The sequence below is a fragment of the Eulemur rufifrons genome, chromosome 19, assembly GCF_041146395.1.
Source record: "Eulemur rufifrons isolate Redbay chromosome 19, OSU_ERuf_1, whole genome shotgun sequence".
NCBI classification, from domain to species: domain Eukaryota; kingdom Metazoa; phylum Chordata; class Mammalia; order Primates; family Lemuridae; genus Eulemur; species Eulemur rufifrons.
Window position 1 is genome coordinate 64,913,375 of NC_091001.1, and position 15,995 is coordinate 64,929,369.

The following is a 15,995-nucleotide window of genomic DNA, read 5'->3' on the forward strand; positions in this document are numbered from 1 at the left end:
GACTACATCACACCTCTCCAGAGGAGGAGACCCTGCTTTGGCCTGTCACCAAATCAGGGAGAATGGAGATGAAGCTGCAGTGTTGTCAGAGGCCCAGGCCCTGGAAGCAGAAAAGTGCCCCAGGGCTGGGATGAAAACAGGGACGTTTGTGTGTGTGCCTCTGTCCTAACTAGGGCTCACACACACACACACACACACATCACACACGTGCACACACACACACACATCACACACGTGCACACACACACACATCACACACGTGCACACACACACACATCACACACGTGCACACACACACACACACACACCCCCGCAGGCTGCACTCTCCTTTGTTTGACCTCAGAATTTACATTGCTTACTTAAGGCTACTGACCAGAGACCCCGGCAGTGCAAATGCCTCCCCGGAATATTTCTAACTTGACACTGTGCCATGCCTCTGGTCCCCCAGCATCCCGCGAAGCCCACACACCTAGCTGTAGCACAAACTTTTTAAACACCTGAGTCTCAGCTCAGCAAATTCCAGCCACAGCTAAGAATTTGGGAATTTTTCTAATCACTACAACTCGAGGCAGTACAACAGGACTGTGAACCCCCTTGGCTTGCCCAGAAAGCACCAGCTGCAGAGCTGATGGGGCGGTGAAGCATACACCTGCATTTTTCCAAGCTTTAACCAGGACCCCAGAAGCCTGTTCTTTCCCAAGCCTGGCAGCTCAAGGGGGTGTGTCCAAGCAGAGTCCTGGTGTGCACACACTTGCACCTGCACGTGGATCAAGCCAAATGTCAGTGTCCTGGTCCTCGGTCACCAGTTCCCACTGGGGAACCAGTTTACGTGCTCAGAGGTAATCCTCAGACCGGTGACGGGCCAAAGCATTGCTCGGGAGGCTAAATTGTCAGCGAGGGCAGTGCCCTGTGTCCATGTCCTGCGGCTGCGCTACCAGGGCGGGGCACCCCTGCTGGCGGGCGAGCCCAGAGCCCAGCCCCGTCACAGAACTGACTCCTTGGATTCCAGTTCTGGGACGCTGGCTGCAGGGACAACGGGGTTCTGGTGTGTCACCAAGGGCGACGTCTCCTCCTCAGACTTGCAGTTGGGGATGGCTTCCACTTTCACTTCACTCAGTTCCTGCTCCCCTTTCTTCATCGTCTTCTGATTCAGGTGGTGGAGGATGCCTGCGCCCAGGGCGTCCCCTTCCACATTCACCACCGTGGTGGTCCGGTCCCTGGCGAGGAAAGAAGAAGGCAGGTGTCACAGCCAGCACAGCCGGCAGCTGCAGGGGGAGCGGCCCTGTCCCGGGCAGCCGGGACACCATGGAAAGGTTGGGACTGTGTGCGCTTCCAAGCGCATAAGGCTTTACTTTAAATTGATTTTCTCTGAATGTCTTTTATTCTTATAAAAGCCATACACTCTCATTGTAGAAAACGTGGAGAAAAGAGAAGTATAAAGAAGCAACAAGTCACTCACCCATAGTCTGCAACTCTGAGTGAATCAGTATTAACATTCGATCTGTTTTGCATGTATTTTATATGCAATAGATGCCATCATATAAAACTTCCACATATTGGGATAATAGCGTAGACACGGTTTTGTGTCTAGTTTTTCTTCCACTCAGCATTACATTTCCCTTGTTTTTCTCATTTCAACACTGCTTCACTACTGGATATTAATCTTCATATGCGTTCCAAGGCTGTCGGCAACCACCACCTCACAGAAAAATAGCACTGTCCCTTCTAGAAGCTTACTTGTCTTGCTACAGATTAGCCCAACAGCCACCCTGGGTCCCTGGAGCTCAGAGAAAGTGCTGTGCCCGCCGTGAAGCAAGGGGAAAACATGTGGTCTTCCCTAAGGGCGGTGGGGAGCCGAAGCCCCACAGAGGGCAGTTGGCTGTGGAATCAGAGGCCACGGTGGCTGCAGGGCCTTCAGGTCTGTACTGGGCAGCCGGCTTGGTGCCCTATTTCCCTATTCCTGGCCAAGCACCTCTTGGTGCCCCTTCTCCATGCACGGGAGGCAGCTGGGTGGGGAAGGAGACAGGGCCACTGTCACGGCTCTGGTCCTGCCCAGCCAGCCAGCTCAGGAACAGACTTCCCTCCGACGAGGGGTCTGGACAATGCGAGCGTCTGCTGCACACTTCACCCTCATTGCTCTCAGGAGCCCTCGGGATTCTGAGAAGCCTGTTTAAGTGGGGAAAACTGCCATTTCCAGCCACGGTGGGCAGGTCCGTGAGCCCCGTGCCAGGCACTTGTGTTCAGGTCCTCTCATGCCTGGCTGTGACCACCCTGGCCAGGAGTGTCTGTCTTCACTGATGTTTACTGAATGCTTTACCACGTGCTCGATATTCTGTGTGCTGTGCCTGTGCCGGCTCAGGCAATCTTCACCACAGCCCAGGTGTCGTTTCTATTAGCATTCTCATCGTACAGATGAGCAGACCAAATGCAGAACAGTCCACGTTACACGACTCCCGGATGGCAAAGCTGGGATTTGAACCCAGGCACCTGGGCTCCAGGGCTCATTTTCTTACCCACATGCTCTACTGTCTCAACATTAGAATCTCAGCTGGCTTTCCCTATAAAACAGGTATTATTTACACCTGCCAAAGGTATCACGCAACCCAAGGAATCAATGCCCAGAAACTGTTCTGTGTTTGGAGAAGGCGGTCTGGATCACACCTCCTTCCCTGACTCCTCCTCGGCTGAGCCCGAGCCCAAGCCACTCACATGACCATTGGTCATCTTCTCTGCCTGCACAGAAACCACTCCTCGGACATTTCCAGGCCAGGGACAATCATTCCTGAAGGACCACTGCTCCAACGGCTTATTAATCCTATGCTGCCAACAACTCCGTACACCCCTGTGCCCCCTGGGCCTGTGCCGAGAGCCTCGTCCTCGTATCCTCACTTTGCTGGATGCTATAGGCAAGTTCTTGGCAATGACATCTCATGGCCATTTGTGGATGTTCATGGGCATTTGACTCTCATGTTGTTTAATTTTTCCTAGCTCCAAATCTTGCCTTGGCTGCTCAGCTGCAGGGCCCTTTACAAGGCAGGGAGTGATTTTAAGTTTCTCTGCATGCCCCTGACCTGGCAGTATCAAGCTTTTGGGAACTCAATACAGACTTTTTCTGGTGTCCTTAGGACTTGCTACTTACACAATCCAGTCCACAGCCAGGATCAGAGAGAGGTCGTGAGTGGGCAGCCCAATGGCCTCCAGGATAATTGCGATGGTGAGGACCCCCCCAGCTGGCACACCCGCTGCTCCAACACTGGACGCTGTGGCGGTCACTCTAGGGGACAGGAAAGCAGGACAGCCATTAACACAGAGCATGGAGTGGGCACAGAGAAAAGCAGACCATGGCAGCCAGAGCTTGCACACTGAAAACCACACCACCACAGCTTCTGCCTGGGAGAGGCGCTCCACTGTCTTCAAGTAACGAGTCTCTACTGTTTTTTTACAAACAAAACATCGAGTTGCGGTGAGATTGGTTTTTAAAAGGAAATCACAAGAAAACCCTCAAGTTTTGAGCCAGGAAAGAATAAGGAACTTACAGAATGGTGAAGATCTGCCCTGCGTTCAACTCCACGTTGTTGAGCTGGGCGATGAACACGGCGGCCACGCACTGGAAGATGGCCGCTCCGTCCATGTTCACAGTGGCCCCGATGGGGAGGATAAACCTGCTGATCCTCTTGTCTACACCGTTGTTTTCTTCAATGCACTTCATCATGGAGGGAAGAGTTGCTGAGCTAGACATGGGAAAAACAAACAGCCAGACGTGAGAACGGTCCCTCCCGGCCAGGCTAACATGACTCATCTCATCTCTGGAACAGCAATTAGTATGCCTCATTTCTGGCTTTCTTCTCCTGAAATAAGGGGAAAAGCAGAACTGTTTCAAAGTTTCTGTCACAACCTGAGCATTTGGCAACTCCCGAAGTATTCAAAATACGACTCCCTGGATTTACTTGTTATGTTATTTACTTGGATTCACCTGTTCCAAATTTCTCAAGACCTATGCATTGCCTCTTGGTAAAAATGTTCCCAAGGACAAAGAACTATGTACTCTATATGTGCATCTCCTCTCTTGAATGCTCTCCCCTCAAAAAAGTAAAAGGTAAACGATGTTTTTTTTTTCTTTTAGGCCAAGAAGCAGAAGTGGCTCTGCGAGTCTGGAGGGAATAAGGGAGGGAGGAGATAACCGTAAGAACAGCACCTGCTCCCTCCAGCTGGCTCTGCAGGCTCCGAGGAGGTTAGCTGGGCTGGCGCAGCTGAGAAATAGGTTTGTTTGTTTTCGCCAAGGCCAGAGACGCTTCCCTCCCTAATTCTTTTTTACCACCACCTCCTTGTCACATAAATAGCCATCCAGAACAGGAGGAAGTGAGCAGTGGAGAGGCAAAAACCACATGTGCTGCCGTTCTTTGAAAGTTTTCTTTAACTTGTTTGGAAAGACCAGTGTTTTCCTGAAGGATGTCCAGTGAGTAACAAGGTGTATCTTTTGTGCTAAATTAGATAATCCCACAGTATAGTGGACCTCTAGGGCGCTACACACACATCCCTCACCATGGCGCCTTGGCCTTATTTTCTAATTCACACTTCCAGACAAGGAGAATTGGGCATGAGCCATTCTAGAAACTTCCCCACAATGTGTTTTCTTGTGTTAGGTGGGCTGTGCCTTTTACTCAGGCAAAGGTCTTCCTAATTAGGGCAGAGACCCAGAGCTGAGATAGTTAATGATCTGACTGATCGCTGAGTAGCAAGAAGAGGGAGAAGTGAATGAAGTGACCTCCATGGATCAGGAGATGAAGCAGAAACCCACCCCAGAGGGATATGGAAAGGCTGTGGGGCTGGTAATTAAAAAAAAAAAAAAAAAAAAATCACATGAGGCCGGGCATGGTGGTGCGTGCCTGTAATTTCAGCTACTAGGGAGGCTGAGGTGGGAGGATTGCTTGAGCCCAGGAGTTGGATACCAGCCTGGGCAACATAGCAAGACTCCTGTCTCTGAAAAAGAGGGAAAAAAAAGAGAGAGAGAGAGAGAGAGAGATATCAATTTAGAGTTTACAAGGAATTAAAATATGTTGAGATGCTGATTGTGCATCTACCACTGGGCTCACCTGGTTCCATATTAATATGGTTGGAGCAGCTAACGGTACCCAAAACCCACTCACCTGGAACAGGTAGCAAATGCTGTTGCAAATGGTGTGAGGAGGCCCAGGAGGAATCTGAATGGGTTTTTTCGTGTGAAAACAAAATAAATAAGTGGCAGAACAATTCCTCCATGAATAACGTGGCCCAATATAGATGCAAAGATGTATTTCCCCAGGCTGGTCACCAGCACGATGATGTCCTTCATTTCCACAATCTTGCTTCCAACCAGGGACATGATGCCCACAGGTACGTACCTAGGGCATAAGCACAGGGCACTCGTCGGTAAGGGTGAAGAGGCTGAGGTTGGGAGATACAGGCCCTTCCTGAAGCAGAATGCAGGGACTTTGAACTAGGCCACTTTCATCTCTCCCTAGGATAACCCTGAGGAACAGAAATACCATCCGCATTTTACAGCCCGTGAGACTGAGTAAAACGAAGATGATCACTCACCATGGGTAATAGAGTCAGGACCAGAATCCAGACTTCTTTCCCCTTGGGTATAGTATGTTCTTAACAGACGGATGCTACCCACCACATGGACTCCCAGGTGGCAAGGCAAGGCACTCAAGATCAAAGCCTCTGGGACTGTGAGCTTGACTTTTGGCTTTGCTCAAGCTTGTTCTGAGAACTTAGAAACACAAAAGACTAGTACCTATTTCACAGAATTGCAATGATACAAAATGGAGCCAAAGCTGAGACTTTGGTGAAGTTTTAAATTCTTTGTGGTTTGGAAAACATGATCCCGTGGGAAAAAGTCACTAACAATGACACCCTGGGAACACTCCTGGAACGTGAAGATTTTTTTAAAGGCAGGCTGGGAAGGAATGAATCGTGGGAGCTACAAAGAACAAAAGTCAGTTGTTTTGAATTTAATATAAATTCAGGAAGAATTTTATAACCATTGACTTTATTTGTAAATTTTAATTATATAGGCAATAATGTCATATAGTTCAAACTTCCAGGGGTACAAAAGGGTGAATAATGTGAAGTCTCCCTCTCGCCTCTGTCTCCCAACCCCCAGTTTTTCCCTCCTTGGAGACAGCCAATGTCATTGGTTTCTTGGGTTTTCTTTCTAGAGATATTCTAAGCAGTATTAACAATTTTAAATCCCAAAGTAACACATGAACACATTCTCCTTTCAAAAAATTAAAATATTACAGATTAGACCAACATCCTTTTAGGCACCATCCTCAAGCCAAGGCCCTTCTCAGATAACCACTCCTACTTTCTATGTATTTAGACATGTAGGTATGTATTTACATCTGTATGTTTATTTTTCACCCTATATTATGTCTTTGAGATATTTTCATATCAATACATAGAAATCTACCCTATAAACCCTAAAATATACATAACATAAAATTTATCATTTTAACCATTTTAAGTGTATAGTTCAATGGCATTAAGTATATTCATATTGTTGTGCAACGATTACCACCATCCAATGCCAGAATTTTCCATCATCCCAAACTGGAACTCTGTACTCATTAAACAATAATCTCTCAGTCCCCTTCTCCCTAGCTCCTGGTAACCACTATCCTACTTTTTGTCTCTATCAACCTGACCATTCTGGGTACACAAAAGTGGAATCATGCAGTATTTGTCCTTCTGTGTCTGGGTTATTTCACTTAGGATAATGTCTTCAAGGTTCATCCGCATTGTAGCATGTGTCAGAATTGCTTTCCTTTTTAAGGCTGCGTAATATTCCATTGTATGCATATATTACATTTTTTAAATCTATTCATCCACTGATAGATACTTGGATACTTTTACCTCATTATTTTTATTTATTTATTTTTATTTTTTATTTTTTTGAGACAGAGTCTTGCTTTGTTGCCCGGGCTAGAGTGAGTGCCGTGGCATCAGCCTAGCTCACAGCAACCTCAAACTCCTTGGCTTAAGCGATCCTACTGCCTCAGCCTCCTGAGTAGCTGGGACTACAGGCATGCGCCACCATGCCCGGCTAATTTTTTCTATATGTATTTTAGTTGGCCAGATAATTTCTTTCTATTTTTAGTAGAGATGGGGTCTCACTCTTGCTCAGGCTGGTCTCGAACTCCTGACCTCAAGCGATCTACCCTCCTCAGCCTCCTAGAGTGCTAGGATTACAGGTGTGAGCCACTGTGCCCGGCCAACCTCATTATTTTTAAATAATTGTCTTCAGAATAGAAATATCATAGGTTATTTTGTCATTGTCCTGCTGGTGGATGTTTAAATTGTTTCCATCATTACAGACAACACTGCAAACTGCCTCTGTGCCCACATGCTTGTGTTTTCTAGGGAGGGACGCCAAGAAGTGGACCCGCTGAGTTATGGGGTTTGCACACTTTAAATTTCAGTCGATACTGCCCAGTTGTTCTCCAAAGTGACTGTTCCAAATCACATTTCCACCAGCAGTCCAGGAGAATAATCCTCCCTCTGTACCAGTGATTCTCATCCAGGGATGATTTTGCCCCCAGGAGACATCTGGCCATGTCTGGAAGATAGCTTTAATTATCACAATTTTAGGGGAACAGTGCTACTGGCCTCTATTAGGCAGAAACCATGATGCTGCTAAATATCCTACAGTGCACAAGACAGCCGTCCACGACAAACATTGATCAGCCCCAAATGTCAGAAGTGCCTTACCTTTATCAATGCCTGATAAAATCAAATTCTCATTTCCCTGATTTCTAATGGGTTTGAGCATCTCTTATAATGTTTACTGTTCATTCAGGTTTTCTCTTTTCTGAATTGCCTGCTCACATACTTTGTCCATTTTCTAGGAGTTTATTCAGTCTTTTTTCTTTTTCAGTAATCAGAACTCTTTATTTCTATGTATATAGTATGTAAATATATATATACACACAAATTTTTTTCAATAAGTGTCTTGACTCTTAACTTTGTTCAAAGTATCTTTTGTATGCAGACTTCTTATATTTTGATGTGGTCAAATTTAGCAGGTTTTGATGACTTTTGCTTTTTATTATTATTTTTTACTTTTTAATTTTTTTTGAGACAGAGTCTCACTGTCACCCAGGCTAGAGTGCTGTTTTGTCAGCCTAACTCACAGCAACCTTAAACTCCTGGGCTCAAGTGATCCTCCTGCCTCAGCCTCCCAAGCAGCTGGGACCACAGGTGTGAGCCATGACACCTGGCCGATTTTTCTATTTTTTGTAGAGATAGGGTCTGGCTCTTGCTCAGGCTGGTCTCAAACTCCTGAGCTCAAGCAATCCTCCTGTCTCGGCCTCCCAGAGTGCTAGGATTACAGGTGTGAGCCACTGCGCCTGGCCTGGCTTTTACTTTTTATATCTCCTTTAGGAAAACTTTCCCTGCCCCTATATTTTCTTCTGATATTTTTACAGGATTCCCCTCTTTCTTTCCTTTCTTCCTTCCTCCTGGTTAGTTTAATCCAGGAGTTAGCAGTGTGGATTTTTGCAAATAAAGTTTTGGAACATAGCCATGCTCATCCATGTTCAAATTGCTTATGGGTGCTTTCCTCCTACAGTGGCAGAGCTGGGTCGTCACAATACAGACCATATGGCTTGCCAAGCTTGCTGACCCTGAGTCTACTCCATCTAGAAGTTATTTCTGTGAATAGTGTAGGGTAGGCAGGTGCTTTGGTTTTGGAGCAGATAATCAGTGAAGGAAAGAAAGCAGAAAGAGATACTGCTGAAGATTCCTCCCACACTTGGTTGAGATCCCTTAACCAGTTAAAGCATTTAAAACACCAATTCTGTGTAATATTAACATGTACCTTCTCCCCCTGCAGTTAGATACACAGCAGGACCTGACTTACCAAATACCTGCTTGCGTGATCAGTACATCTAATTGGAAGAATGACTAAATTGGTTTCCAGAATGAAAACAAATGTCCTAACATGGGAATATCACTTTCTTTCCTTTAGTCAAACTTTAGGATTTTAAACTAAAAAAAAAAAAAAAAAAAAAAAGCCAAGAAAAGAACTTGACATCTGACAAAAACCCTTTTTCCTTTCCAAAAAAAAAAAAATCTTTCCCTACAACTACAGTCATAAGTAAGTGGTATGTTTGCAATGATAGAGTCAGGCTTTGGAAGTTCGGGGTTAAGTGAGAGAAACACCACTGGTGGAGGCTCTACACTTGGCCTCCCACTCAATTTCAAACCTCTTAAAATCAGTCCAGCTGTGGCTGGGCGCAGTTGCTCATGCCTATAATGCTAGCACTCTGGGAGGCCGAGGTGGGAGGATCGCTTGAGCTTAGGAGTTCGAGACCAGCCTGAGCAAGAGCGAGACCCCGTCTCTACTAAAAAAATAGAAAGAAATTATCTGGACAACTAAAAAATATATAGAAAAAATTAGCCAGGCATGGTGGCGCATGCCTGTAGTCCTAGCTACTAGGGAGGCTGAGGCAGGAGGATCACTCAAGCCCAGGAGTTTGAGGTTGCTGTGAGCGAGGCTGATGCCACGGCACTCTAGCTCGGGCAACAGAGTAAGACTCTGTCTCAAAAAATAAAATCAGTCCAGCTGTCACCCAACTCCATCTGAGAGAGAAAAGTTCGGGTATCTTTAAGGGTTGAAAATAAGGAAAATGCTTCATGCATGAAAGGAAAAACTAGTTTTTAACAACCAATGGTTAGAAGCTGAAAGCCACAGGAGTCTGCTTTGGGTCAAACAGCAAGATAAAGCTATGAGGGACTGCTACTAGAATTGATAAGATTTCTGAGAAGCTGCTTTGAGGGAGCTGGTCAGATTTTTACCTTTTAGCCAGGAATCAATCAAATGGTTTTTACTGAACAATCATCCTTTCACTGATATTACACAAAGAAACATCTATGAATTAAAAGCCTACTAAAAGAAGAGCATTCCACGTTTGTATATGCGTGGCGTAAAGAGGGACTTGTCCTCCATGCTGTGAAATACTAAGTAAAGGGTCCCTTTGAAGGTTGAAGTTTATCATTTTAAGATAAGCGAGCCTTATTTTATGTAGCAGATAGCAAACTGATGGGATTCATTGCCCCACAAGATGATATATGGACATCCCATATGACACAGGCTGATGTAGGAACCCATAAATTGATCACAGTGATAAACCCACCAAGAGGTCAGTGTGGGCACTAAGGATGTGACTGGTAACATGCATGCCTGATTCTCTGAGATCCTGGACAAGAGGAGAAACCGTCTCCACTTCCATTGTCCCCTGTACCAAGACTGGCCTGTGGTGCATCAACCTCATACAGAGCTCTGGGCCAGGTGGCCCACAGGGGTGACCTAGAATGGAAAAGCTGGGTTCCTTTCTGGATGGCAGGAGAAGTGAGAGGGAGAGTAGATGGCGGGACAGCACTCACCACATAATCCACGACACCAGCACCATCGTCGCCTCGTTGAAGGCATTGAAGAAACGGATGAGGTCTTCCCCTTCAGAGCCTAGTTTCTTTAGGGCCACTCCTAACACCAGCGCAAAAAGGACCAATCCTAAAATGTTCATCCCTTCAATCTCGGTGCTAATGGGGACCTGCAGGATCAGAGGGGATAGAATGGTCCAGGTTTACAACATCAGTGATAATTGAAGATGTATTTGCTTCGTGTTTCCACCAGACTGAAACACTGTGACAAGAACGAGAAGAGGCTTACTTATATTTTCTTTAACTTATAGCAATTTCACAAATAAAAGGGTAGGAAACTTAAGGGAAGATGGAGTCTGAGGATATGGAGAGTCAACAAGCAAAACTTTCACCTAGTTGTTAACTCTAAAAGCTGTTCAAAAATGGCATAGGTTAAAATGTACAGTAGTGAGCTCCCTGTCACTGGATATATTCAAGTAGGGGTTGGACAACTACCTCAAAGAATGGCTTTTAAAGGAAGAGCTGGTTGGTAAAAAGTTCTTCGGATCATAAATCATGATTGCAACTTTGTTTCCTAAATGTCAACAGATTTTTTTGCTGTTAGGCCCACAAAGTCACCTCCTCGCTGACAAACTTCACAAAAGACTTTCAGGATCAACATAGTCTTTTTCAGTATATTCTTTCCTAAATCCCTGACTTGAAATATATAGGTACAATGTATTCTTTATGTTTCCCAGCAATGCTGAATCTCATTACTGCAACCATATATTAGAAAAATACTTTATCCTATCAAAACATGTTATGAAATTCCAAACAGGAAACATACACCAGCATGGTAAAAACAGAAAGAGCGGCTGGGCGCGGTGGCTCACGCCTGTAATCCTAGCACTCTGGGAGGCCGAGGCGGGAGGATCGCTTGAGCTCAGGAGTTCGAGACCAGCCTGAGCAAGAGAGAGACCCCTGTCTCTACTAAAAAAATAGAAAGAAATTAGCTGGACAACTAAAAATATATAGAAAAAATTAGCCAGGCATGGTGGCGCATGCCTGTAGTCCCAGCTACTCGGGCGGCTGAGGCAGGAGAATCACTTAAGCCCAGGAATTGGAGATTGCTGTGAGCTAGGCTGACGCCACAGCACTCTAGTCTGGGCAACAGAGTGAAACTCTGTCTCAAAAAAAAAAAAAGAAAAGAAAAAAACAGAGCATTTTTACCATAGATCTGAGTTCTAGACCTGGCTCTGGGATTAACTAACTTCTCTGAGCTTCAGGTTCTTCACCTGCAAGATGAAGTGAATTGGAACTAAATTAGTAGCTTTCAACTCTTTTTTTTTTTTTTTTTTAATGTAGAACTTCTCCTTCAATCAAAGAAAGGCTGGTAGAACTCAGAGCCCTTCAGCCCTGGGGGTGGAGAGGGGTATGTGTGGGGGTGGGAAGAGGCCAGAAGTGCGTCCTTCCTCCCGTGACAGCCCTGTAGCCCAGCATGGAAATCACTGGACTCAGTAATCCTTGAGGTCCCCCATCTCTTGCAGCTCAATCATGAAGGCTGGAACCTAGCTCAGTATCTGGCAAACAACAGGTACTCAAAACTACCACAAATTTCTTTTTAAAGTCTTTTAGAAAAATCTTTCCTAATTTCTAAATTACCTAGGAGACACCGAGGTAGCAGGTATGATCCACATGAAATGTACTGAAATCCATGAATTCATGTATTAAAAACTGAGGGGTAGCTTCTCATTTCCTTCCAACTTTTAATCGTGAAAAATTTCACATATAACAGAAAAATTGAAATATAGAATGATGATCACCATATGTGGCACTTTTGCTTATATTGATATATATTACTTATAGAGGAGTAGCAGTAATAGCAATTAAGGAGCATCAGCTTTGGAGCCTTTCACTACCTAGCTCTGTAAGTTTAGGTAAGTTACTTAACCTCTCTGTGCCTCAGTTTTCCATCTATAAATTGGAGATGATAACACTAGCTAATATTAATATATAAAGTTGTTATGAAGATTAAATATGTTACTATATGTAAAGTACTTAGACTGTGTCTGGCAAATGACAATAAGAATTAGCCATTATTATATTAATGGAATGTTTTGTTGGAGATCATTCTAGGCTTACTCTATCTGGAGTGTGTTCTTACAATGTTACAGTAATCCCAAAGATAATAAGACTTCTGAATATCACTGTTCTCTCCCAGGACTTGGCCTATTGAAGCTGGGTACAGTGAGTGTAGCTGAAAGAGCTGGGAGAGAGAGAAGACTTAGTGCTTGCTCTACTATTTAGTATGCAAAAGTACTCGAGAAGTCAACAAATACTAGGATTCTACAATCTGGATGGCTAACACTTGGATCTTGGGGCTGTCAACTTCACTTTTTGTCCATGTCCTGAGTGTTTACTGGAATTAAGGGTCAAGATTCAATGCAACCTTGGCCGGGCGCGGTGGCTCACGCCTGTAATCCTAGCACTCTGGGAGGCCAAGGCAGGAGGATCGCGAGGCAGGAGGATCACTCAAGGTCAGGAGTTCAAGACCAGCCTGAGCAAGAGTGAGACCTCGTCTCTCCTAAGAAATTAGCTGGACAACTAAAAATATACAGAAAAAATTAGCCGGGCATGGTGGCACATGCCTGTAGTCCCAGCTACATGCCTGTAGTCCCAGCTACTCGGGAGGCTGAGGCAGAAGGATTGCTTGAGCCCAGGAGTTTGAGGTTGCTGTGAGCTAGCCTGGTGCCACGGCACTCTAGCCCAGGCAACAGAGCAAGACTCTGTCTCAAAAAAAAAAAAAAAGATTCAACACAACCAGAGAATTCAACTACTAATCAAAAGTTGGTTTTATTAGGCCTATAACTCCAAGGTGTGGCGTTCAAGGTCAGTCAATTCCAGATAAGGAACTGACTCTCTGACTTGAAGGCAATGGCAATAATTTTTCCAATGAAATGACTCCCTTTCTGTAGAGACAGGTGCTGGCAGGTGGGTTTAGAGCAAGATGTGCTAGACTGTAACACACCTGGTACTGCGTGGGGCTAGGGGACTACAGACGCAACCAGAACTGCATCCTGAGCTGTGCCTCTTGCTACTGCACCTTGGCATATTCTGTTCCCACTGCCTAAATCACTCCTGCCCCAGGTCTCCCCACAGCTCCTCCCTCACCTTATCAAAGGCCTCCCTAACCACCCTGCTAAAATAGCACCCATCACCATCACCTAACACACACACACACACACACACACACACTCTTTCTCTGTGTACTTGCCCTGCTTTAATTTTCTTCCTAGTGCCTATCACCAGCTAACATATACTTATTCATTATATGGTTCCCTCCACTAGGTGAGCTCTGTAAGACAGGGCTTTGTCTATATCGATATATTGAGCACTACTATAGTCTAGCACCTAGGAAGGACACTTAGCAGTTGCCAAATAACTCACTTTTTAACAAATTTATGATTCAATTAAAGCCTAGGAGATATATATCCATGGCAGGTTATCACAGGGGACCAAAGTAGGCATGGAAAATAGAGCCATGGTTTAGAGCTGGGGCCTTTCCACATGTCCTTGGGCTTCTGGGTCTCTGACTTCTTACTCTGTTACCAACATCTCATCCTTGGGGACAAGGACCACTGCTGTTATGCCTTCACACAATCTTACAGCCACAGGGTTTATGAAAGCCTAGAACCAGCAAGGACACACTGCTCCTCTCTTTCTTGAACTCTGACTCCTTGCGTTCCCGGGTTAAACTTACAGTGGGAGCAAGGCTATGTCAGCTGAGGCAGATGCTCACAGGACACTGGCATTTCCAGTGGGGAATTCAGAGCAGCCAATAAATGCCAGGGGTGTCAAACTTAAAGTTACTGCAAAGACAATTAGTATTCTAGGATTTACTCATCATTCTTGGTTTCAAATATTCTTGATCAACCTTGGAAAACCATCATTTCAAGTAACTTGTAGTGGGGACGATATATCCTACCTAGTCAGGTTGTCTTAAGGCTCAAATGAGATGACATTAGAGGGCATCTGTGCCATGCAGGTGACATGCAGAGGTGAGCCACTTATGTGGAGAGTGGACCTAGCTGACACTCACATCCCAGTTAGCCCAGCTGTGGAATCCAGGGCTTGTCAGAAGGGGCCGGATAGACTTCCAGCCACCCGCTCTGGCCAGAGTGTGGGAAGTGACACCTATCCTCTAAAATCAAGGACCACTGATTCAATCAGCATTGGTGGACAGGGGAGATAACATTCCCTAGGCAAGTTTTGGAACATGTGGGGGTACTTTTGTTGCCATAATGATTGTGGTGTCTCACTGGGAAATAGTAGGCAGGGTGCTAAGAATGCCAAATGTCCTAAAATGTTCAGGCATCCACGTGCCTACTTTGCTACACTCCCAGCCTTCTGAGCCCCCCATCAGATATTCATATGGGGGGAAATCTGTTTATAATGATCTGAGCTAGAGCTAACTCCATTTTACCCATAAATAGTTTTTCTCTGCATAGTTTTAATATTTACTGGATTTTCCAAGAATAGTCAGTTAATCTAAACTGAAGGCAGACTTTATTTTGCTCTGAACTTTACCAAATGTTATTTGCCATTTTAGAAAATTGTGTCACCAACAGCCAAGTCCCAGTAATAGCCAAGTCACTAGTATAACACGTGATGTCAATCTGTATTGTAGCTGTTGCATTCAGGGTGATTCTAAATTCATATACAAAAATATTTATTATTAATAATATATTTACTATTTAATATAATAATAAAATTAAAAGCATTTAATATAATTTATATATTTAATATTAATACATTTAATATATTATTGTTTACTATATTATTTTTGCACTTATTTCAAAATGTGCAAAAAAGAAAGCAAAAAAAGTGCCAACAATATTCACTTGAATTCTGTCTTACTGCTTTTCAATCCAAATGTATTCTTTCTAAGTAGATGCAAATACCTGGAAACTTCATTATGTCTTCTAGTATGGTTGTACCTTTACATGGCGAAATATGGATTATGTTATTATAAATCATTTTTGTTTTTCTCTTATGTTGATCTTTTTTAAAAAGTTACATATGCGGGGGTAGGTTAAACCACCTGTTGATTACTTTCAAGATAGTAGAAGGGGTGTTATAAAATGTTTTACGGATCCTCTGAGGATCCTAGTGCTGCCAAGTGCTGCATTTGGCCATGTTGGTAAATAACTGAAGGAGCAAATCTAGCTCGCGCGCTTCAAAAAGCCCATTTGAACCCCAAAGTTTTCAACCCAGCTGAGAAAAAGACACATCTTGTATGCTCTTTCAATTAAGAAACATTAGTAGCTTTTTACACATTTTTCACAAATGATCTTATAAAGAGCTTTACCTTTTCTTGGGTTATGTTTCCAAAGCTGGTGTTGTGGGTCACCACTTTATAATCGGTTGCATACTGTGATCAAGAGGAAGGAAAACCACTGTTAGTGTGCAGGTGAAGACCCACCCAGAGGACCAAGGGCATTGCTGGGCCTCTTGCTACTTCCATCATTATTTACACTGAGTGTTCTGGGCAGTCCTCACTTGGTTGGCTTGACAAGGGCCTCTGAGAA

General features: G+C 44.6%; 1 protein-coding gene across 1 annotated transcript in view; it reads right to left on the bottom strand.

Annotated features, from left to right (window-relative positions):
* Positions 1–272: 272 nt before the first annotated feature.
* SLC1A4 (solute carrier family 1 member 4) overlaps positions 273–15,995 on the bottom strand; it is a 28,195-nt gene continuing 12,472 nt past the window's right edge. Inside the window, exons 3-8 of the mRNA XM_069493814.1 lie at positions 15,776–15,838; positions 10,432–10,598; positions 5,148–5,381; positions 3,537–3,731; positions 3,140–3,274; positions 273–1,217 (exon numbers count right to left, since the gene is read on the bottom strand). Coding sequence (XP_069349915.1) covers positions 983–1,217; positions 3,140–3,274; positions 3,537–3,731; positions 5,148–5,381; positions 10,432–10,598; positions 15,776–15,838 — 1,029 coding nt within the window. The 3' untranslated portion in view covers positions 273–982. The remainder of the gene's footprint in view (positions 1,218–3,139; positions 3,275–3,536; positions 3,732–5,147; positions 5,382–10,431; positions 10,599–15,775; positions 15,839–15,995) is intronic.